This window comes from Mytilus edulis, chromosome 3 (genome assembly GCF_963676685.1).
Source record: "Mytilus edulis chromosome 3, xbMytEdul2.2, whole genome shotgun sequence".
Taxonomy (NCBI): Eukaryota; Metazoa; Mollusca; class Bivalvia; order Mytilida; family Mytilidae; genus Mytilus; species Mytilus edulis.
The window spans coordinates 19,652,167-19,678,184 of NC_092346.1; the positions used below are offsets into that span (position 1 = coordinate 19,652,167).

General features: G+C 33.8%; 1 protein-coding gene across 3 annotated transcripts in view; it reads right to left on the reverse strand.

Annotated features, from left to right (window-relative positions):
• Positions 1-2,819: 2,819 nt before the first annotated feature.
• The window catches only part of LOC139515986 (peroxisomal ATPase PEX6-like), a 29,820-nt gene continuing 6,621 nt past the window's right edge, over positions 2,820-26,018 (reverse strand). The window contains exons 4-21 of one of the 3 annotated variants that reach the window (XM_071305786.1): positions 24,796-24,935; positions 23,819-23,967; positions 23,120-23,184; positions 22,728-22,783; positions 22,310-22,382; positions 21,415-21,492; positions 20,768-20,916; positions 20,267-20,368; positions 18,799-18,875; positions 18,311-18,449; positions 17,922-18,042; positions 17,193-17,277; positions 16,748-16,809; positions 6,672-6,780; positions 5,844-5,960; positions 5,139-5,216; positions 3,521-3,660; positions 2,820-3,062 (exon numbers count right to left, since the gene is read on the reverse strand). In XM_071305786.1, coding sequence (XP_071161887.1) covers positions 2,917-3,062; positions 3,521-3,660; positions 5,139-5,216; positions 5,844-5,960; positions 6,672-6,780; positions 16,748-16,809; positions 17,193-17,277; positions 17,922-18,042; positions 18,311-18,449; positions 18,799-18,875; positions 20,267-20,368; positions 20,768-20,916; positions 21,415-21,492; positions 22,310-22,382; positions 22,728-22,783; positions 23,120-23,184; positions 23,819-23,967; positions 24,796-24,935 — 1,886 coding nt within the window. In that variant the 3' untranslated portion in view covers positions 2,820-2,916. Of the gene's footprint in view, positions 3,063-3,520; positions 3,661-5,138; positions 5,217-5,843; positions 5,961-6,671; positions 6,781-16,747; positions 16,810-17,192; positions 17,278-17,921; positions 18,043-18,310; positions 18,450-18,798; positions 18,876-20,266; positions 20,369-20,767; positions 20,917-21,414; positions 21,493-22,309; positions 22,383-22,727; positions 22,840-23,063; positions 23,185-23,818; positions 23,968-24,795; positions 24,936-26,018 lie in introns of all 3 variants that reach the window. The other 2 variants (XM_071305785.1, XM_071305784.1) reach the window with 2 other exon arrangements.

A 26,018-nucleotide genomic window follows, 5' to 3' on the forward strand; every position in this document is an offset into this window, starting at 1 on the left:
TTTTCAGCAGACCCAGTTGTGGAACATTTTGTGAATACAGCCAGGTAAAATATCCAAAGTTTGTTCCAGTAGAGGAAACAAAGAAAAGCTACAAATTTCCAGCCAGCAAAATTGACAAAGAAGCTCCAAAATGCTGGTTTGAATTACAAACTTGGTACACAGATTATCTTGATGAAAAGTCATTTAGGAAATTTGAAAAGAAGAAATTGAAAACATCACTCAGTGATTCTGCTGTTGGAAAAAAGTCCAAAGGATGTGAACATCTGTGTGAATTGAAACAGGTTTATTTTGATTGGACAAATAGGAAATCTTTAATTACAGATAAACGTTTTGGTACAAACAATCTCAAATACCTAACTAATGGGTCAGCTTATGAACAAAATGAAAGTAAACTTTCTGTAGAACTCTATATCAAAATAATGAAGCAACAACTGTCATCTTTTCGACTTTGTCAAATGAAAATAGAATTGATTGTTCAATGTTTACAAATGTTCTTCAAACCATTTGATAATACAATAGTGTTATGGGTTACTGACGCTGATCTACAAACTCATACTGATAAAGCGAAGAAAAGTGAATGTAAAGACATTTTCAATGAACCTTTGACAGAAAATTGTATGGATGTGAAAGCTGTACTATACTTAGATAAATCTGCAGCTCGGCTCTTGAGACATAAGGATATGTGTATGCTTGATACACTTGCAACTTTAATTGAAGTGAGAAAAGACAAAATAATGATCCTCCCAATGTCTATCCCATGTGCATCTGTTACTGATCAGACTGCTGTATAAAAAAGGTGTAATTTAAACTGAAAAATAAATATTATGATTCCTGTTTTCTATTTTATGTCCATCTAAAATCAGGAGAGCAGTGGTGCAGCCGTTAGTGCATCGGACTTCAAACACAAAGGTTCCTGGTTTGATCCCCAATCTGGGGTGAAAATTTCAGAGACATAATTTTTGGCTCTCCCATGATACCATTTGTGAGTATGGTCTTGAGAAATGATAATAGTCCGACGAAAGGGGATGATAAATGGCTGACCCGTGTTTAGAGAGAGCAATATCTCTTGCATGTAAAAGACACTCTTGTAGATTTTCGAAAAAGAGCAGGCTAATGTCTAATTAGTTTGATTGCAAAAGTTTTGAGAATTCCCTATCATAATTTCTTTGGTAGATGTTGCTGATAATAAGGAAGGTATTAAACCAAGAGTTCCAAGTGGTTGCTATGCGGAGTAGGTGGATTGTTATGGAATATGTTTCACAGATGACTGATACAATACAAATGTCATAGCCACAATTTGTCTACTTTTCCTTCAATGTGACTTACTGAACTAGACTAATTACTTGTTTGTTTTTAAATGAGCAACATGGTAGGTGCCACTTGTGTAGCAGAATCTGCTTTCCCTTCCAGAGCATCTGAGATCACCTCAGATTTTGATGTGCTTCTTGTTGGAAGTTGCTTAGTTTTCTAAGTTGTGTTTTGTAGACTGTTGTTCGTCTTAGGTTGGGTTTTTTTTCCAATTTTTTGCTGAGGCATTGTAATTTCTTTTCAACTAGTTTTGACCGTTCCTATTGTATCTTCTGTCTTTCTTTTACAATTATACAACTGGTCATTCAGGTCAAAACTTAGCAATGGTCTTTTTTCAAATTGTACAAAAGGCCTCATATTGTTGATAACATTCAAATTAAATAAAAGAACAATTAATTAAGAAGTCATTATTTCACTCATTATGAATATTTGTTCTTCAATTTGTTATGTAGAGGTCCAACTTGGTACTAACAAAAAATTCCAAACAAAATATAATTCTATTTGTAATGAATTATTTTATAAAAAAAAAAATTATTTTTTTATTTGTGTACATGAGAATAATTTGAGATGTGTGGTACATGTCAATGAGACAGCAAAGCCCCAAAAATAATTCTTCTAGACTCTAGAGATAAAAATAAGTTGGGTTTTTTTTAAGGGTCCTTTCAATATTGTAAAAAGAAACATTGAAAAGCTGGCACTGCCAATTTGATGCTCCCTGAATTGCAAATTTATTGAATAGAAAAACTTTTTTTTTTTAAATGGTTCTGCACCATTGATACTTATGTGCCAATTTTCACCTGTACAAATGTGTTACAATCAATATAATGGAGACTTGAAATAGTATCCAAAACAATGACAAAGCAAGGACTATATGATCAACAGAGTATCATGAAACCAAAACTGTACAAATACACATGGAAACCATTTTGGTTAATACACTTCAACCAAACTTGGCAGGATATGGGGCACATGAACAATAGCAGTTCCAAAAATATACAAGAGTCTCATAAGAGCTCCAATTGCTTATCTGGATTTTTTTATGTAGATCTTGCATCAATGATTATTTTGCTGTTTTATATATATTAATGTCTTTAAACATGCCACTTAAAGTTTCTATCTATCAAAAAAAACAAAATCTGAAAAAAATTTGGTAACAACCATCTTTCAAGGATTATTTTAAGAGTAATAACTTTTTACTTGGATGAGATTATAGCTGAGAAACCCTGTCTTTGTTTGAAAAACCATGGATAATATATAAATCTTGCGATACAGAACTATTGAGGCAGCCATACAATTTATTTGTATTTAGTGTAAATAATCAAAGAATTATTAATCCAAGAAATTAAATATAAAAAAACAATCAAGAGTGACCATCCACCATATAATTCAGTCTTAAACAATGAGCAAAAATCTGCCATTTATGATCAGTTTTGAGATTCATGTATAGATCATTGCTGCTACATCTTTATGCTGTCTTCATTTCATATATGTTTTATTATATAACAACAATACTGATTTACAAATTTTATTTCATATTTATTCCATTTATATTCATCAGTTTTTAACAATAAATTATAATTATCACAGATTTTTAAGGACAGGTTTTCATCAAGATGCAGAGTTTCCAGAAAAATAAGCTCTTAGTTCTTCATAATGTTTCATTTCATCATCAGATAAAGATGGTGTTAAAGCTGACAAGGACTGTAGAAAATCATTCTCTGATACAATAACGTTTTCTTGGTCAGTTGTCTCACCTGAAAAGAAAAGAACAATATATCATTAAATCTAAAACAAAAACAAAAGGTCCACTTGATTGATTATCAACACATAGATAAACATTCTTCCAAAGAGGATGCTACTTTTAAAATATTCAAATAATTTTTTGTAACACTGAAATGAAAATTTTTGTTAAATCATGGGAAAAATTCTTCATGACTTAAGGTTTACCCAACCTTTTCTTTATTTGCACAATTTTTTTTACCAAGGACTCAAAAGTAAAGTTTGGGAAAACAGATCGAAAGACATGTTGATGTCTGCCAGTAAATGAAGGTTAGTATTTCTGGGAATTCTGTTTGATAATTCAATATTTACCACCTTCTCAATGTCCTTATTTTCAATCAAAATAATCCTGATTGAGAAGCAGAATGTAATCAGACATAAAATAGTTAATTGTAAGTTGTTAATGGACATTAACTATACAAAACCTGCTTACCAGCTTCTAGCATGGTGATTTTTCTTTTCAAAGCATTCAGCATGGCATCAGAAGCTAAAGCATAGAAGTCAGCACCAGTTAGATTCTTTGGACATTTCTCCACAACATTTCTCAATTCTAAATTCTTCTCCAATTTAAATCTAAAAAATAAAAGCATAAAAAAATCAGCATCTGTTAGGACATCTTTTAGCAACATTATTTGTTGAATAAATTTTTTCATCAGTTAATTCTAAAAAGTAAAAAAGTTTTAAATTTTATAGAGTCTCTATTGACAACAAAACTCTAGTGTTAATCCTTCCCCAGGTCATCTTCGCTGGCCAAGGGTTACAATCCACTCCCGTTCTCTTCACCCTTGGCGGATTGAGCTAACATTTCGGAGACACAAGGTAAGGATTTTTATTGGTTGCAGTAGAAGCTCGCTGCATCCAATCAAAAAGCTCCTATAACATGATCACGTGTAAATGTAGAAAGTGTTTGTAAACAATTGCCATGTGTTTATATTGTGCAACAAGTATTTACCCCACTAAACATACGACTATATTTAGTGACAACTCGAATATTTTTAATCAACTAATAGCAGTTCCTGTGTATGTTTCATGCTGACGTATATTTTCGTTTCCGGCTTTACCAAGTGTGTAGAATCTAGACGCTTCCGTGATTTTACCTCCAAATTGAAGAGTTCAAGTGCTACCATTGGTCAAGAATAATGTATTCGGAATGGGCGTGACTTTAATCTTCCGATAGATGGTGCTACATTGATATCACAAATGTTAGCTCAATCCGCCAAGGGTGAAGAGAACGGGAGTGGATCTTAACCCTTGGCCAGCGAAGATGTCCCCAGGTTTAAATCTACAAAAGCATAACATGCATGGAGTCGTTGACCTATCAAATTTCCATAACACTACTGGAGAAAAAAAATTCAAAAGCAACTTTGACATAACCTTCTAATTAATTTGTCTTTTGGTTGATATATTGCTCATTGAATATAGAATTGTACCACATTATACTATTAGAACCATGTGATTCAAATTCAATACCACTCATAATTTTTTAGTTTAAGATTGCATGAAATGCAATCAAAACCTTATGGGACTGACTTGATATCTAAATCTTCCAAACCTTATCACTACCTTTTTGATACACAAAATATAATGCATTGATCATAACATTCTATATTGATTTCACTGTCGCAAATATCCGTTTACCTATCTCTGCTCCATGTAACTAGGTAAACTTAATTTGACAGTAAAATCTACATTTTACGAAGGCCAAGCTTAAAATACAATACAGTTTTCTCCTAATTTTACTTCCACTGATAAATTGAAGCAATCTGTACCCTTCAGTACTTTACAAGCACTTTGATTTAATCTTGCAGATACTTTCAATGTGTCCTTTATTTTGCAAGCATTGTTATTCATCAATTCCTACTTTTCTATGGTCAAAGCAAAACTCAATGGTTTGTGAGTTTTTAATTCAAGGTTTTCCAAGTTTTTGATTCATTATTATGAGTTGGGTACCAATTTTTTGGATTTCCTCTGATTTGATGGACCACCAATTTTTATTGTTTACCAGTTATATATTTCATGAGATGAACAACTGGTTCCTATTCAAAACTAACTTTCTTGTTAATGCCTGTAATATCTTCAACTGGGAATCAGTATCCTGACTAACTCCAAGATACAGTAACTTGTCAAATCTGTAAATATATTTTGTATATACATCTTGTTGTTAAATATGAAACAGAATGGTTGATTTCACATTTATATGAAAAATGTTAAAAACATTAATTTAGTAATTAAAATGTTTATTTCTTTAAATCCCAAGGTCTTGAAGATTAAAATACCCGGTACATAAAAGTAAAAAGTGCTTAAGGTCATACAGAGTTCAATATGCCTAAGCCTTTATCATTTATAAATATATCATTGGTCTGCATACATCAATCACTTTATCTTGGTGTCCTGCTTTGTCCCAATTAGACTTTGGAAAAAAAGATATTTTAAGGCATATAAACATTTACTATGCAGTTAAAATTAAAGACTAGTCTGAAAATCCAACCATTTTGAACTAAAGCTTATACAGAGACTTTTATTTCTTTAATAAATTAGTTTTATCCAAACACAAACGCACAAAAAATATCTACATGTAGAGATAAAATAAAAATTTATAGTTGCAGAAAAATTTGTGTTCTCAAAAATGAACAAATATTTATGAATTGACAAAAATTTCAAGTATCGTTCGAAATTTTGTACTCCATTATCATGAATAAGGAAAATTTTTAATGACAAGAGTCTTTCCTGAGATTGAGGATCATAATAATGATTACCTTCCAGGCCTGAGTAGGGCAGGGTCTAACAGGTCAGGTCTGTTTGTAGCTCCTATCACAAAAACATCACTGGATTTATGTAGACCATCTAGTTCTGCCAACAACTGTGACACAACTCTGTGAACAAAAATATCTTTACATAAAAAGTACTCTCCAATATAAGAGAAAACAATTTTAACTTGATTTCTGTAAATTTGACATCAATAGGCTATTTGCCAATTCCTATAATTGACCCTGTAATTAGAGATCCCTTTTGTAGTTGTCTCCCTTATGAGGGACATTGATTTTTATTTACAATGAAGAGCTACCAGAAAGAGCAAATTTACCTGTGCCTAATGTGAGTAATCTTTAAGGTTTTCAAATCTTTTGATTACATTAATTTGTTGTTAAGCAAAATACTTTTGACATCAGAAATTATTTTTCATGAAAAATTAGTTAAACTGCTGATACATCACTTTCAATTCATTATGCTTTGCATTGGCAAAAACCAATTTTGTCTGGTATGGAACCAGTCTACGATTGACAACGGGAAGTAATTTGTCGGTAATTGGCAAATGGACTATTGACCAGTCAATTTTGCAATGTATTTCCATTGTTTAACATATATATGCATGCTTTGTGTAGAAAGACAACTAATATGACAAAGAGTTCATGGAAATAACATGTTTGTGGCTTCACATATAATTATAATAATAAGGTTCAAATCCCTCGGGCAAAGTTGACCTTTGCTGGATTTTTGAAATTCTGTATATGCCCTTTTGTTATTTATATATTTTCATGTGTCAGTGAGTTGGCAACACCTAACTTTACATCCTCCATCATAAATACCTATCCATAACTCCACCAGAGTCTCCACTTTTCCCTCTGTTGGGTGCTAAAGAATCTAATTCATCAAAAAATATAACACATGGTGTGGCACTTCTAGCTCTTTCAAATACTGTAAAAAAAAAAAACAAGATTAATTTCTTCAAATATATATTTTTTACTCTGGAAAATAGTACAATGACACTGGACAATCATGCATAAGTCAATTTTTTTTTTTTTCTTATTACATTTGAAATAGTAGTTAATGTAATATCTAGTATTGGATAAAAATAAGTTCTTATCATATTTTCGGGTTTATTAGGTACTTTCAAAATTGTAATATAAATCTTTTGACATATTCTGCCTTTTTTAATAATAATACTTTATTCCAAAAGCAAGTACAGCTTATAGGATATACATTCATTTTTTGACAAATTAATTATACATGCACCATATTAAATAAACAGACATATAATAATCAAATGTTAACTACATTGAGATACATTAAATTACTTGTATACAATACAATTTCAAGTATAACGCAGAGTATGAAATTCATAAAATTAATAAAAGTTAGCAGCGTAGTTTCTCCGCTAATTTTAAGTATTTACCAAGATCGTTCAGTTCTTTAATATTCTGTACAGATAACAATTGTATCAATTTATAAGTAGAGGGGTGTCTCCAATAATATTGTTTGATATATTTTTCTCGAATGTCAGCATATTTATTACATTCCAATAAAAAATGAAATTCGTCTTCAATGGAACTTGTATTACAATAAATACATAATCTATCTTTCCTATCAATATTATAATATCTTCCTGTCTCTATATTCAAATTATGTGCACAAATACGGTACTTACAAATATAAGAGAATAGAGTGAGTGGTGTTCTGAAATTTGGAAGTCTCTAAACTGTTGATTCCAATGGGTTTTAGCGCTCTGAGTTGGAGGATCCAATAATCCTCTCTTTTGCTCCTAAGGACGTCTGACGTGTTGTCATTAGGATCGTTCCAGAGGACTTCGATGATTTCGAAAGACATATGGTGGATGTTGTGTCCTGTCTGGTTGAAATGTTTACCAGTAGGTTCCGTTGACTTATTTTTGACATATCGGAGATGTTCGCCGAGTCGAGCTTTGAAAGGACGTTTGCTTTTCCCAACATATTGTTGTTTGCAAGACTTGCATGTAATCATGTAAATGATATTTGGTGTGTTGCAGTCACCAATATAGTTTTTTCTATATTTGCGTTCTGTGAATGTGCTTGTGAAAGACCTTCGGAAATTGATCCAAGGGCAATAGCTACATTCTTCGTTGCTGCATTTGGTCAACTTATTTAGTGTACTGATACCAGATGTCCCCGGTGTGATTGGCGGATATTGGAAAGCCGCTCTAACTAGAATGTCTTTGAGGTTTTTATTTCTTTTGTAGGCAAAGAGCGGTTGTTCACTAAAAATCTGTTTGGTTGTTTCTTTTATATGCAACAATGGCCAAGTAGTGTCAATAATCTCTCTTAGATTAGGACTGGCTTTTGTATAGCTCAACACTAGAGGTATTCTTGTCATTTTTTTGGTGTCTTTTTTGACTGGATTTAGTAATGCTTTACGGTCTTTTGCTTCTGCTTTTTTAAGGCTGGCATTGAGAAGAGTTTTATTATAGCCTCGGAATTTGTAATATTTCAACAAACTTGCCGAGTGTCTTTGAAAATCTGCGTCATTTGTGCAGTTTCTTTTTACCCGAAGGAATTGCCCATAGGGTCCAGCTTTTTTACATGGTATTGGATGTTCCGAATCGTAATGGAGGTACGAATGGGTATCAGTGGGTTTGGTATATAGTTCAACCTCAACTGTACCCAATGTTTTCCGGAATTTCACAATAGTGTCTAAGAATACAACTTGTTCTTCAGATACTTCAGCAGTGAATTTGATTGTTCTATGCTGAGAATTCATGTGTTGTATGAATTTATTGAGCGATTCTTTACCATGCGTCCAAATAATGAAAATGTCATCAATGAACCGTAGGTATAAAAATGGCTTTAGAGGGAATCCATTTAATAGTTTCTCCTCTAGATGTCCCATGAAGATATTAGCAAAAGACGGAGCTACTTTGGTGCCCATGGCTGTGCCACCGACTTGTAGATAAGTTCTATTGTTAAAAGTGAAATTGTTGCAGTGAAGGACTAATTTGAGAAGTTCTAATAGCCCTTTGTTGGATATTTGATAAGACGCTTTGTGTGAATGTAGGCTTTTGGCAACGGAAACCAGACCTTCTTGGTTTGGAATGTTGGTGTATAGAGATGTTACATCCATTGTTGCTAAAATAGTACCTTCTGGTAAATTTTTGATGCGTTCGATTTTGTTGATAAAGTCTGGAGTGTCTTTAACATAAGACTTTATAAGAGGTACAAATGATTTGATATGTTCATCTACAAAGCTACTGATTTTTTCAGTAGGACCGTTGTTTCCACTGATAATTGGTCTACCTGGTGGTGAACCATTCACAAAAGTTTTGTGTATTTTTGGTAGAAGATAGAACTGTGGTGTTCTTGGTTCTTCGACTTGTAGGAAATTGTAGATGTCTTGGTTAATCTCATTTTTTGATAGTAAAGAAAGTAAAGTGCGGTTGATTTTAAGAGTGTGAAATGTTGTGAGGTTCGTGCTAGTTTCAACATAGAAACGTTCATCCATGAGTTGAGTAAGCGCCATCTGATTGTAATTTACAGCGTTTAATATTACTATAGCTGAACCTTTGTCAGCTTTTTTGATAACAATATTTTTGTTTTTGGATAAATCTTCAATAGCTCTTCTTTCTGTTTTGGTGAGGTTTTGTTTGACCCACTTTCGAGGTTTCGAGGTTAAAAGCCCGAGGGTGGTAGCCTCAATGAAAGCATCTACAAAAGCGTCTTTACCTTTGCTAGGAATCCAGTTGCTCTTTTGTCTAAACTTCCTAGCTAAGTTATCTTGGAAGTTTAAAGGGGGAGTGGTTTGCACATTGTCGTCTATCGAATCATCGAAGAAATGGTGTTTAAGTCTGACTCTACGATAGAATGTTTTGAAATCTGAGTAGATTTGTAACATATCATGGTCAAGTTGTGTTGGAACAAAGCTTAAACCTTTTTGTAGGGCTGATTTTGCCGCTGCAGAAAGGGTCAAGTCGGAAAGGTTAATGACAAGTTTAGACAAGTAATCTTCAAATTCTTTATTAAAGATAATTAGATCATTTTGGTTAGAATGTCTCTGAGTAGTAACAGGGTTGTCTCTTGATTGTTCTTTGTCTGGTATTGTGGTTGACCCCGACGTTGTGGTTGCCAGGTCTTGTCTCTCTGGTAATTCGTGTCTTTTTGACGTCTCGAGTATTGTTGTCGTCTCGGGTCTTGTTGACGCCTCAAGTCTTGTTGACGTCTCCTGTCTTGTTGACGTTGACGAGGTTTGTATCGGCCCTTTTGAGGCCTCTTGGTGGATAAATAAGTTTCAGATTGAGGAGATTTAGTACTGTTCTTGAATTTGTTATTCAAGCGTTCTTGTTCGACAGATTTGACCTTGTGTTGGCAAGCTAATATAGCTTGTTCGATCTCTTTTTGATCTTGTCTGCTGGTCTTATCGACTTCCTTCTGAAATTTCGATTTTGAAACCTCTAGGTCAGCAATTTGACCTCCAAGGTAATCCACTAAGAGAGACATAAGTCCAAATGAACATTGTCCTAGAGTAGATTTCCACTTGTCAATAAACGCAATATCAGTTTTGCCAATTGCTGGTTGAATTTTTAGCTGGAGACCAAGTGGAATGACTTTTTTGTCAAGGCACTTGTTAAGAAATTCTTGTTGATGTTCAAGTTTATTAATCTTAGTAGAAGTGTTCCGTAACTGTTTATACACTTGTAGTGCGTATTTACTAACCAAAGCTCTTCCCTTCTTGTTTTGAGGTTGGTTTTGGTTTTCAATGTCACCTGATCGTCTCCTTTTTTGACGTTCGTTAGGTGGTCTTTGTTCCTGAGGTTTTTGGACATTAATCACCGATGTGCTAGGTGAAGCTTCATTACTGGTGTTGCCCAGGCTCATGTTGCTAATGGTACCCAAAAGGGAATTCTCGCTAGTAGAAGCCATATTGTAAAGTAGTAATAGCGAAGGCAATATGTATAAAATATAGGAAAATATATGCCGTTACTACTAGACAATAGCGCCTGATGATAATAAGCCTGACCGGTTTCGGTCCTTCAAGGACCTTCTTCAGAGGCTGAATGGTTACTTGTGTTTTTGGATTCCTTATATACTTTTCCATCGACGGTTGACCACCGGCGGTGCGGACTGATCCATTTGTCCGTTACTAGGGTGATCAAGTACATACCGGCGGTTGTTTTAACCGGCGGTGTAGTAAAACCGGCGGTTATGTTACCGGTTGTTCAGATAACCGGCGGTTATGTTAAACGCCGGTTATGAAACTCGGCGGTTGTGTCAACCGTCCGTGATGTCTTCCGGCGGTTGAGTTAAAAAAATTCAACCAGCAATTGGCAAAACTGATATTGCGTTTATTGACAAGTGGAAATCTACTCTAGGACAATGTTCATTTGGACTTATGTCTCTCTTAGTGGATTACCTTGGAGGTCAAATTGCTGACCTAGAGGTTTCAAAATCGAAATTTCAGAAGGAAGTCGATAAGACCAGCAGACAAGATCAAAAAGAGATCGAACAAGCTATATTAGCTTGCCAACACAAGGTCAAATCTGTCGAACAAGAACGCTTGAATAACAAATTCAAGAACAGTACTAAATCTCCTCAATCTGAAACTTATTTATCCACCAAGAGGCCTCAAAAGGGCCGATACAAACCTCGTCAACGTCAACAAGACAGGAGACGTCAACAAGACTCGAGGCGTCAACAAGACCCGAGACGACAACAATACTCGAGACGTCAAAAAGACACGAATTACCAGAGAGACAAGACCTGGCAACCACAACGTCGGGGTCAACCACAATACCAGACAAAGAACAATCAAGAGACAACCCTGTTACTACTCAGAGACATTCTAACCAAAATGATCTAATTATCTTTAATAAAGAATTTGAAGATTACTTGTCTAAACTTGTCATTAACCTTTCCGACTTGACCCTTTCTGCAGCGGCAAAATCAGCCCTACAAAAAGGTTTAAGCTTTGTTCCAACACAACTTGACCATGATATGTTACAAATCTACTCAGATTTCAAAACATTCTATCGTAGAGTCAGACTTAAACACCATTTCTTCGATGATTCGATAGACGACAATGTGCAAACCACTCCCCCTTTAAACTTCCAAGATAACTTAGCTAGGAAGTTTAGACAAAAGAGCAACTGGATTCCTAGCAAAGGTAAAGACGCTTTTGTAGATGCTTTCATTGAGGCTACCACCCTCGGGCTTTTAACCTCGAAACCTCGAAAGTGGGTCAAACAAAACCTCACCAAAACAGAAAGAAGAGCTATTGAAGATTTATCCAAAAACAAAAATATTGTTATCAAAAAAGCTGACAAAGGTTCAGCTATAGTAATATTAAACGCTGTAAATTACAATCAGATGGCGCTTACTCAACTCATGGATGAACGTTTCTATGTTGAAACTAGCACGAACCTCACAACATTTCACACTCTTAAAATCAACCGCACTTTACTTTCTTTACTATCAAAAAATGAGATTAACCAAGACATCTACAATTTCCTACAAGTCGAAGAACCAAGAACACCACAGTTCTATCTTCTACCAAAAATACACAAAACTTTTGTGAATGGTTCACCACCAGGTAGACCAATTATCAGTGGAAACAACGGTCCTACTGAAAAAATCAGTAGCTTTGTAGATGAACATATCAAATCATTTGTACCTCTTATAAAGTCTTATGTTAAAGACACTCCAGACTTTATCAACAAAATCGAACGCATCAAAAATTTACCAGAAGGTACTATTTTAGCAACAATGGATGTAACATCTCTATACACCAACATTCCAAACCAAGAAGGTCTGGTTTCCGTTGCCAAAAGCCTACATTCACACAAAGCGTCTTATCAAATATCCAACAAAGGGCTATTAGAACTTCTCAAATTAGTCCTTCACTGCAACAATTTCACTTTTAACAATAGAACTTATCTACAAGTCGGTGGCACAGCCATGGGCACCAAAGTAGCTCCGTCTTTTGCTAATATCTTCATGGGACATCTAGAGGAGAAACTATTAAATGGATTCCCTCTAAAGCCATTTTTATACCTACGGTTCATTGATGACATTTTCATTATTTGGACGCATGGTAAAGAATCGCTCAATAAATTCATACAACACATGAATTCTCAGCATAGAACAATCAAATTCACTGCTGAAGTATCTGAAGAACAAGTTGTATTCTTAGACACTATTGTGAAATTCCGGAAAACATTGGGTACAGTTGAGGTTGAACTATATACCAAACCCACTGATACCCATTCGTACCTCCATTACGATTCGGAACATCCAATACCATGTAAAAAAGCTGGACCCTATGGGCAATTCCTTCGGGTAAAAAGAAACTGCACAAATGACGCAGATTTTCAAAGACACTCGGCAAGTTTGTTGAAATATTACAAATTCCGAGGCTATAATAAAACTCTTCTCAATGCCAGCCTTAAAAAAGCAGAAGCAAAAGACCGTAAAGCATTACTAAATCCAGTCAAAAAAGACACCAAAAAAATGACAAGAATACCTCTAGTGTTGAGCTATACAAAAGCCAGTCCTAATCTAAGAGAGATTATTGACACTACTTGGCCATTGTTGCATATAAAAGAAACAACCAAACAGATTTTTAGTGAACAACCGCTCTTTGCCTACAAAAGAAATAAAAACCTCAAAGACATTCTAGTTAGAGCGGCTTTCCAATATCCGCCAATCACACCGGGGACATCTGGTATCAGTACACTAAATAAGTTGACCAAATGCAGCAACGAAGAATGTAGCTATTGCCCTTGGATCAATTTCCGAAGGTCTTTCACAAGCACATTCACAGAACGCAAATATAGAAAAAACTATATTGGTGACTGCAACACACCAAATATCATTTACATGATTACATGCAAGTCTTGCAAACAACAATATGTTGGGAAAAGCAAACGTCCTTTCAAAGCTCGACTCGGCGAACATCTCCGATATGTCAAAAATAAGTCAACGGAACCTACTGGTAAACATTTCAACCAGACAGGACACAACATCCACCATATGTCTTTCGAAATCATCGAAGTCCTCTGGAACGATCCTAATGACAACACGTCAGACGTCCTTAGGAGCAAAAGAGAGGATTATTGGATCCTCCAACTCAGAGCGCTAAAACCCATTGGAATCAACAGTTTAGAGACTTCCAAATTTCAGAACACCACTCACTCTATTCTCTATAATTAATTTCACTGATTTTTGGACTCTAATCGGAGCCTAGCGATATCCTGTAAACGATAATGCATGAATAACATAGCATTTTAAACGCATTTAGAGATGCCGCATTTCCTTTGCGTTTTTGTCTTTTACTCATGACGTTACAATCCTTCAAACGTCACCAACGTCGGAACGTCAACTAACGACGTCCTTAACTACCATACAGTTTCTATATGACTAACACGATGTCTAACAGCTCTTTTATTTGTGATGTATGCCAAGCAAACTATACAAGAAAAAGCAGTTTAAGAAGGCATTTAAACCTACACAACCAACAAACTTTTGATTGCGACAAATGCAACTCTAAATTTACAAGAGCCGATAGCCTATTAAATCATGAAAGGCGGATCCATCTAAAAAAGAAAAGGAATTTAGAGCAACCCAACATTTTTGGTGCCATTACTGTACAAGACGGACAAATACCATCGGGTTCCGGTTTAAACAGAAATTCACACCTTTCAAAAGAAGAAATCATCACAACTAGCAGTACTGATTCTTCTATGGATTTAATGTTAAACGTCGATTTTAATTCCAGTACGGTCAAAATGACCGACACAGATGATATTGATTTCATTGACAACTTCCTTCGAGAAATTGAAACCAACTCTAATAATTGTGCCGGTAAATCCGAATTAATCATCAATCATGGTGACGATGGATTGCCTAACTTACCCAAAGAAGTAAGCTGGAAGGGTCATACACCACCGTGTGAACCGCTCACATACAAAAGGAAGGAAGACACAATGGGACACATTAAAGCGGCTATATACGTATGTAGATACATTAGCAAACAACAACATTGTTCTCAACCTGTATACTTATAAATTTTTGCTATGTTATTTATTTATAATAATAAAATTTATCATTATTATTTTTTACCTGTGTTTTTGGTTGTTACTAATGCACACTCATGTTTAGTACTTTTCCGACACTCAAAAAAGGAGTTCAAACTTATCAACTTTATCGAAACTTACACATATAAAACTTACTCAAAAGATTACTCAACACCGGAAAAATCTATTTCCGGGATTCGAGCCAGTCTACCCATCCACGAGACAACCTCTCTAACGGTCAACCAATCCGCCGGTTCACCGTTCCGACGGTTAAACTTACCGCCGGTTGACATCACTGTCGGTTAACACAACCGCCGGTGGACAACATCGCCGGTTAACACAACCGCCGGTTGATACAACTGTCGGTTAACACAACCGTCGGTTTAAACCACGGCTGGTTAACACAACCACCGGTGAAAACCACGGCCGCCGGTTAAAAACAACCGCCGGTTATATGAACAGCCGTTAACAAAACCGTCTGTTTTACTAAACCGCCGGTTAAACCAACCGCCGGTTGACACTACTGCCGGTTAACTCAACCGCCGGAAGACATCACGGACGGTTGACACAACCGCCGAGTTTCATAACCGGCGTTTAACATAACCGCCGGTTATCTGAACAACCGGTAACATAACCGCCGGTTTTACTACACCGCCGGTTAAAACAACCGCCGGTATGTACTTGATCACCCTAGTAACGGACAAATGGATCAGTCCGCACCGCCGGTGGTCAACCGTCGATGGAAAAGTATATAAGGAATCCAAAAACACAAGTAACCATTCAGCCTCTGAAGAAGGTCCTTGAAGGACCGAAACCGGTCAGGCTTATTATCATCAGGCGCTATTGTCTAGTAGTAACGGCATATATTTTCCTATATTTTATACTTACAAATATAAGGTTTATATATGTAATTCACTTGTTTGTCTAAGTAAAATTGTAAATTATGTGTACAAAAAATATATTTATATAATTGACATTTGTTTGAGACTTCAAAGAAAGCATTTGCTTCGCATATAAATTAATGGCAACAAGTCAAATGCTTACACAAAAGAAGTTTAATTATATTATGCAAAAAAATTGTGTATACCTAAAACTTTAGAGATTAGGTTGATAAACATTGTGGCTTACTTCAATTCGTCCAACTCGGGTAAGTAGTGTCTGTCGAGTTAACTTAGCTGACAACCAACCAACCCCCCCCCCCCCCCCCCCCCCTCCCGGGAGGTTGATTGAACCTACCCACGTTAACTCAACATCAACCCTGGGTAGGGGCTGGTTTAGTCGAGTTTCAAGATGGCGTCAAGTAGTTGCAACAAATAAATGTGATACAAATAAACTGGTATTTGAGAAAAAGGCTGACAAGGGGAATTTATTTTTTCCTGTATTTTGGAATCAACAAATATTGTTAATGTGTACATCATCTCTCAGTGATGTTTATAAAGAAAACAGAAATTAAATATTATTTTTTAAACGATTTATTTTCTCTCAACTGTTTCTAACTCACTAACAAACTATTTTCTAAAGCATACAGGATCAGGACTTTTTTTTGAAACATTTTTTTATTTTAATGCTAAGTAAAAAAAATCACTTGCCTTATGATAGTCACCTCTATGAAAGAGTTTTGACCTTGTTTCGGAAAGGTTGTTCAAATGTGCATTACCACTGATCTTTTAACTCAGTCAACCCGAGTTGGATGAATCGAAGTAGGCCTGTGAGTCCCTTTTTGGGGGGAAATATTTAGCTCCACTGGTAAGAAAGAGGATATGCTTTTAAGGAAAAGGGTTGTGTCTGACAGGGATACAGTTTTGATGGGTACAAGTTGGTATCTATTTTGTAATTTATTCTTTTACAAACCTTCTCTTATGTTCTGTTCACTTTGTCCCACATACATGTTAATCAACTCAGGACCTTTTACACTGTAATAAATAAGAGAATTCCTTATTATTTGAGTTGAGTGTTTTCATTTCAGTGTAATTACATTGAAACTAGCTTAACTTTCCACAATTTAACAGTACAATATACTTATTATAAATGTACTCACCATTACAAAATGTATGAAATAAAAAATAAATTAAATGAATTTGAAAGCCGCAATAACAATATTGCGTTGATTCTAAAGGTATGTTGAAAATATTGCCTGAGAAAGAGTTATGTTGATCTTTTCAGATAAGGAAATAATTATAGTTAAATAATGTAAGCTGCATTGAATATGAAAAACTACACGCTTTTTTTTAATAAAGTGCCGTTTCTGTATTTCAAGAATTTATCTTTTAATTGCTTAATATTAGTATGTTATTACCTTAAGAAGTTGAGAGAGCATTCTGTAGCCACAGCCTTGGCCAACAGTGTTTTTCCTGTCCCAGGTGGTCCATATAATAACACTCCTAAAATTATACAAAAGAAATTATTTTAGAAGAATTTACCATAGACTAGCCAAAACCAATTCAAGATGCAAACATGTAACAGAATAAAGAAATAGAATGGATCTTACTTATATCTGGAGCTTTTAAAAGTTTGATTAGAGGAATGGATGCAATATATGGAGATTTAAAAATTTTAATCAGAAATGGATCTAAAAAATCAAGATTTTCAAATTTTGATTAAAAAATGGATAGTATTTGAAATTTTGATAAGGAGAAGGGATTGAATATTGAGAGGTTTCCATATTTTCATGCTGCCTCTGAATAACTACTATATATATAAATATTGCATTAATGTTAATCAAGATATTGAAAATCTCCAAAAGATTTATAACTCAGATGAGAGAATCACACGTTTGAAAGGCAGCCATTGATACTTAGCAGATAAAGTTTATCTTAGACATCAGTCTGCTAAAGACCTCCTTTCTTTCATCTTGTATTCTACATCAATATCCCACACGATTCACAATCTTGTATTCTACATCAATATCCCACACGATTCACAATCTTGTATTCTACATCAATATCCCACACGATTCACAATCTTGTATTCTACATCAATATCCCACACGATACACATCCATGCAAACTCAAATCGTTGTACAAACCTGATCGTCTCAGACCAGCAGCCAATAGTTCTGGGTATTGTAAAGGCAGTTGTATAGTGTCCAGTATTTCAGCTTTAACATCGAGTAACCCACCAACATCTCTCCATTTCACACATGGAATCTACAATTACAAAATATACAACTGTTATTGTGTGTTGTGGAGACGTCACAAAGATTGGGGCCTTGCTAAGAAAGGAGTTGTTTAAAGCTAGCAAAATTTTGATAATTAAAGTTTAGATATTAACATGCTATCTCAAACTCTCATTTTGACGATCTGAAATTAAATATCTTGAGTGGAAAACAATTTTTTTTTGGTAGTACATATAGCTCACTTGCAAAAGATGGAGAATCTATATATATGTTTCCTACTCCATGTAAACAAATAATACCTTTGGTGCACCAATAGTATCTGAATGAGCTGCTTGTAGCTGATCTAGAGCTTTTACAAAATCTTCTTGTTGAACAACAACTCCGGCCATGGCTAAATCATTCTCTTCCTCTAAACTCAATATCTGTTTACCAGATGAACTGTAATAAATAATAGTTGTAGATTATAACATAGCAAAATCTTCTTTATAAACATGGGCTTGAACATACATGTAATATTTGACACCTAATGTTCAGAAAACAACAATCAATCAATCTTGATCAACATTTAAGTCATGCATAAATTCTTTTTGGCAGAAATTTAGTGAAAGAGTCAACAGATCGAATTTTAAAATGCAAGTGGTCTGAAAATATTGTTAAAATTTTGAACACAGATCCGCAATCTACTCCAATTTCTAGAAAAAGTACCAAAAATTAAAATATGATAGAAGATAACTGCTGACAAGGCTCCTGACTTTGTCTAGACACAGACACACCATGATGTACTTACCAAAACTTTAAGACTTGTGTGTAAGCCTCTCTTTTAGCATGGGACACCAGAGCTGTCATATCTCCTAATACAAAACCCTTCAAATAAATAAAACAAGGTTCTATATCAAATTTACAAATAATATGAAAAATAAAATTAAATAAAATAAAACAATAAAGACAACAACACCCATCAATTACCGCATAGTAAGAGTTTATTCTGATCGACATGTTTAACCAACAAGGGTGGCGTCTTCAGGACAATATTTCACACGAAATCAAACAGTGAAGTACAAATTTTGCAGTTGTGTGGTTCGCCGAACAATAGAGGTTGTTATGACGACGTTATAGATATAAATAGAAAGTGAAAGTAAAATAAGAATATAGTATAGTTAAAAGTTAAAGTTAGTCAATAAAGTTATTAATGATGTGGTTAGCTGCTATTCTTACACGTCTGTGTAGTTGTTCTTATAAAGGTTTCTAGTGGTAATATTGTAGAAATTATGAAAGTAGATCATAAAATGTCAGTTCATTTCCAGATTGGACAACACCCCACTGGCCATCTCGTACCAATTCAACTGGCTTAGCTCTGAGGAAGGTACTACTTCCAATTGTGTTGGTACTTTGTTAATAAAGTGTCCTTGGATCAAGCCTTTCTTTATAAATATGTTTTGTGGTTTATGTGGTTCATTTTGTTTCTGGTTCCTTCCTTTTTCCTCTACATAAAATGCCTGGTATTCCGAATTATTTTGACTTCGTGTACTTAAAGTATGGTATGTTAATCTTCAGTGATGGACTGCTTCTTATTTGTATGTTTCTGTGGTTGCTTCTGTTTCAAAATCTCTCCTTTTTTTTTCTCGACTCTGGTTATTTTCAGGAACGGATCAAGAACTTTTTCAAATGGTCTGGTTCTTCGTCCATGCTGGGTGGTTGACGGTACAACGCTAGTGTGGCAAAGGTGGATCCTGTTGGATGCAGGGGTTCACAGTAAAAAAGTAAACTTGAATTTGAACAAGGTGAACTGACACCAGAAGCAGTTATTGTGCGGTTGATTAATAGTGGGTGGATACCCTTAAGGTATTCAAAGTTGTCTTTCACTAAATAAATAATATGAAAGTACAACATATCTAATTTGATTCAACATATTCTTAGTTGTGTAATTTGTTTCAGTAAAGCTGTAAAGTAATATGTGTTCTCTATAAATTCATGATTGGACTTCCACTTTCAAAATATTTTCTTCACGAATAAAAATCTATAAATAAATTGCTGCGTGATTATAAACTTTAATTTTTTATTGACTTTCGATAGTATAAAAATATGGTAATGTAATTTGTTTGCCAATGAATGATACAACTTCCCATCACCAACCAAAACATAGTATCAATGTGATCAAGTAAACATTTTTTTTCATGATTTCTGAACAAGCTACAAATGTACTAAATGATTTACCATGGATAAGTTTTATTCACATTACTTATAAGTGTACTCACAGCTGTCCTTTGAGCCAGATATTGTCCAGATAGATCTCCAGCATAACATACACTTTGTAGTAGTCCATCTAACATTTCAGCTCTCTCATTCTCATCGGGGGACTGTAATAAATAAACATTGTTTGAAGTGGGACTGTAATAAATAAACATTGTTTAAAGTTAGTTGAAGACAAATATCATATGTACAATATTCTTATAGTTTACTTAACATACGATACACCTTTAGAGACTGAACTCAATCCAAGTGTCAGGAAAAAAACTTTCAGTTTCAAGTTCCAGTTAAATAATATGAAATTGGTTATTTTTTAAATTTAGGTGGACAAAATTAACAGTTATAGACAAACATGTAGACACACCCTCCTTTAGAGAAGGGTTATAATAAACAAAGACAATCAGAACTCCACAAGGTCTTGCAGCAAGACATATATAATTTCTTTAGTTATCAATGAAATACAAAATTTCTAAAAAGATTTCGATGAAATAGGACGATCTCATTGATACCTCTATTTGAAGTTGATGTAAGAAAGTTTCATGGACATCTGCTGCAAGTTTATTGGCTGAGCTTGTGGTTCCTATGACAACAACTGGGTATTCACATTGTTTTGGTAGATCCTGCATACATGTACGGAATGTGTTGGCTACTCTTGGATCTACAACAAACATATGATTCAATGAAAGGGTATTGTTGGTCTCGTTTATAAATGACGAAATATGACTTAGAGTTGCATCAGCAGTTTCTTATAGCTTTTTAGAGCTAATTATAGAATGAATGAATGAGTGGTTTTACTACTATTATAAAATTATTTTGAGAAAAAAAATGAGAACATCATTATATATTTTTGTATATTTCTCTTTGTGTCCTTCCTAACAGTACAAAGTATATATATTTTTTTTAAAGAATGATCATCCTTTAGACCTTTTTTTTTTTTGTCTTTCTCAAGGCCATTCACATGTATAATTTAAACTAAGTGTTTCTTTCACTGCCTTTTTTCAAGAAAATTTATATAAAGCTAAGTTAGAGTATCTAGTTTATTCTTTCTATACAACATTTACACATGTCTCCTGTATTTCTTCTTGATCTTATCCTTGAGGAAAACATTTCTCTTGTTTTTCTCTTTTTGTCTTTCCCCAAAAGAATATTTACATACCTTCTGTATTTCTCTCTTTGTCTTTTCCCAGAGCATGTATGCTATGAAGGAGGAGTATACATGGTGAGTAGGTAGTGGCTGGAAATTTATAAAAAAAGTTTGTATATTGTAATTTAAACTATGCATTAGGCTCAGTTAGCTCAAATCATCCCAGATTAGGTAATTGAGTATTGATACAATACTACTGTTGCCTTTATTTAAAGGTTTTTTTAGGAAGAATACAAAATTGAACAAGAATGACACCTTACGTTTCAGACAAATTCCAAGACATGAGAACATACAAAAAGAACTAAAATGGGTTAGTTGAACGTTAGAAAGGTGTAATTAAAATAGCATCATACAATTGGTCAAAGGTCATTTTTCAGGATGTCATTATCTAATCAATTTGTTTTGGTGTACACTTTTGATACTTTTGATAATATTACCTAGAATGTTCTGATTCTGAAACATAAATTAAACCTTTGCCACTTTATATGGCTTGTATCTAAAAAGCAAGCCAATTCCATTCACAACATCTTAATCTAAACAGATTTTCTCTGATATTTCAATGATTTGTACTTTATTTTCTAAAAATAAAAAAAATAAATGCCTTTGTTCTATAGGAGGCTCTTCATGGCTGACAAGAAATTTCTTAATGTCCTCATACATTATCAAATGGAGCAAAAATGAATTGTTTTTTTTAACAAATAAACAAACAGTAGATGTCAAAGTTTAATGCCAATGCATGTTTTAAAAATCATGTAAAAAAATGTTTAAACCATGTGAAATAGGACTCCACAATAAATTGCATATGCTTTAAAACAGCTCAGCCAATTCTAACCTTTAAACTACCAAACTAGAGTAAAGCCCTATCCAATTTGATGTATTGATATAATCAAAACAACTGCAGTCCTACCTGATGATATAATATTTCTCAGCCTTGATTCTGTTGCACCCGATGCCTCTCCATATAACATGTGGCAATTCACCTGAAATATGATGAAAAATTCTTGATCTTAGAAAACAAATTCTTATTTGCGACTTCAATAACTGCAGTAAAACTGTAAGAAATTTAGTCTATCACAGAATTATTTTCTTCCAAAAAATTTCATAAATTTTCATAAACAAATTGAGTTGCTTAAGTATTTTGGCTGTCTTTACTTTAGTAAATTTCTTAAAAAGTTGGATATCAAAATTATTTTTTACAATTGTAGAACCTCACTGTATTCCATCTTGATAATTCTTTAAAAAAAAGTATTATCTAATGTGCATGTTTACCTTATAAATGTGTGGATGAAGTCTCTTGGCCACAGTTATTGCTAGAGTACTTTTACCTTATAAATGTGTAGATGAAGTCTCTTGGCCACAGTTATTGCTAAGGTGGTTTTACCTTATAAATGTGTAGATGAAGGCGCTTGGCCACAGTTATTGCTAGAGTAGTTTTACCTTATAAATGTGTAGATGAAGTCTCTTGGCCACAGTTATTGCTAGAGTAGTTTTACCTTATAAATGTGTAGATGAAGTCTCTTGGCCACAGTTATTGCTAGAGTAGTTTTACCTTATAAATGTGTAGATGAAGTCTCTTGGCCACAGTTATTGCTAGAGTAGTTTTACCTTATAAATGTGTAGATGAAGGCGCTTGGCCACAGTTATTGCTAAGGTGGTTTTACCTTATAAATGTGTAGATGAAGGCGCTTGGCAACTGTTATTGCTAGAGTAGTTTTACCACATCCTGAGGGACCAGTTAGTAATATCGTAGGCAGAACCTCTCTGTATCCCATCTTGTCAATTCTAAAATTGTCAGGGAAAAATACATAAAACATTCCAAAAGGTTAGATATTTTTGTGTGAGAAAGTAAATTTCTATTTGGTTTATCATCGAATTTTTATTTTTTTAAAAGTTAACCATTAGAAATCTCAGCAATATTATTATTCACTGATCACATCTATGAGTATTTCATTGAGACTTTTTTGCAATTTTCCTTAAATTAAGTCCTGAAGCAAATACAATGTTTGTAGGAAAGAAATTAAAAATACATAAACATTGACATCTGGCAGACTTATGTCTTATGTATATCTGAAAGATTTCTTTAAATAGACTTATATAATTTGATTCTGAATTCAGAAGCCAAAATATTAACTTATCATACATTCTGTTTTAAAAAAATCTTACTTGAAATCTAATTTTTACATGAAAATTATCGATGAATATTTTCTTCTCAATATTGCTCATCATTGCTGTGACATAGCACTACTTCCCAAAGGGGGAATAACTTGTAATTTTAGAGTCAAATTCAGGATTTAAGAAATAACTTTCAGAAAGTTTCTAACATATGCTATAAACATAATGCAATTTTAGTTGCTAAGTCAAACTTCAATACTACAATGTGCTTGTTGGTATCGAGAATTTAATCAGTTATATTTACCCATGCTGTAAATGTGGTCTAATAATCTTCTCTAAATGATCGGCATATTTGTTCATTCCATGGAGGTAAGTTTGGTCCCAGTAAGTCAGGGGTCCATCTGTTAGATAGGAAAGGGCCAGAGCTGGAACATAACTATGACAGGACCCAAACTATAATACAACAATAGAAAGATTACTCATATTTCTCTTTTGCTGAAAAAAACATGTCAACCATTTATATTATACTAAGGTTTTCTACCTCAGAATAGATTACCTTTTAGCTGTATTTGGCTAAACTTTAAGGAATATTTGGTTCTCAATGCTCTTTGGCCTTTTTAACATTTGTTATTCAAGTGTCACTGATAAGTCTTTTGTAGATGAAATGCACGTCTGGTGCAAATACAAAATGTCATTCCTGATATCTATGATGAGTTAATATGCAACAAATAAGTTGCCAAAAAAAAACAAGTCACCAAACTTGGCTCATATCTCCCTCTCATTAAATATCATTTATGTATTATAATATAATAAAGGAAACTCTTTTTTTTAGAGAAAATCTGATCAATTATAAATATTCAAAGATTGCTAAATTCCACAGGATGTAACCTTGAAATGTACATGGTAAAAAAAACTGTGCTATAGGATACATAGTTTTTGTCAAATTAATCAGGAAAACATCAAAGTTCAAAATCTAATTACAAAAAAAAAAAGATTTTTTGGCTCATTTATAACAACTGTAAATCATAATACATATATAGGAATAAACTTCTGAATAATATATTTGCATACCGTGGATTCATATTTTATTCAGAAGATACCAATTTTCAGGGATATCGTTGGTAAAGGTAAACCGCAAATACCAAGATTCAACAAAGTACATATTTACTAAAGGCTTCTTTAGAGAATCAATGAAATTACAGGTTTTCCTCAATCCATAAAAATTGGGTATCTATGAAAAAATAAAACAGTTCACAGTAGTAATTTAAAATGATTTTATACCTGAACCACTTTGGTCCTGTCTTTGTCTACAATGTAACACGGCACTGTGGCCTTTGGTCCATCTACTTTAACAACTTTATAAAATACCACTGGATTTCTCTTATCTGCATCAACAGTCACAGTCAAGAACTCTGGGTCATCTAAAATTTTTAAAGAAAATGTTTAGTCCGAATATTTGTTTGTTGCAGAATGACTGCATGATGATTAAGGGAAAAAACTGTATGGTCTGATCACTTTATGACCACATTATAAGCTTTTTAAAGTTTTAAGAACTATGCTTCTCTGTACCATGTTTATAGTGATAAATGATAGACTTTTCTCAGTTTTTTAGAAATGTCTAATTAGGTCAATGGAGGTTTGAGCACTCACACATATGATTAACAACACCACATTGTGTATGTGCCTGTCCAAAGTAAGGATCTTATAGTTTAGTGGTTGTCTTTGGTCACCATCTGTCCTTACTGTTTAAATTTGTTACTTACTTATACATAAGTATATATATCTGGCCATAAGATGTCCTTATTTTTTTTTGCTATTCAGGGTCATTTTTAAACCAGATGATCCGCAGGGCGCAGCTTTATACGACCGCAGAGGTTGAACCCTGAACGGTTGGGGCAAGTATGGACACAACATTCAAGCTGGATTAAGCTCTAAATTTGGATTGTGATTAAATAGTTAACACAGCATAAGTTTCTGACACAGAATGAATGTGGTCTAATGAACTTAAAATTTTTTTTTTGCCTTTGAGCAATTCACTATGCTGTTGAATATTAATCCTCTCAAAAAAATGTTTGAAGAAATTTTCTTTTTATTTATGAAATCTGAAATGAAAAAAATTGACCCCCCAATTTTTTTTTCACATCCCCCTTTCCCTTATTTCAAAACTGATCTCAATTCAAATTTCTAATGAAGTTTGCAACAATAACTACTCATTTAAATACATCATAAAATATTAAAATGTAAAAAAAGTGCTTGTTATCACTGAATGGTAAAGATTGTTTTAATCTATCAGTTGGTAGTAAAAGTGAATAATGAATATACATTGTATATTGTATAAAACAATGATTTAAGTTGATTCAACTTCTATTCTGGACAAAGAAAGATAACTCCAATTGAAATCCAATTGGAATTTCTTGCTATTGCACAATATTGTGCAATTAGATATTTCTTGCTATTGTGCAATACTGTGCAATTGAAAATATTTGCTATTGCACAATACTGTG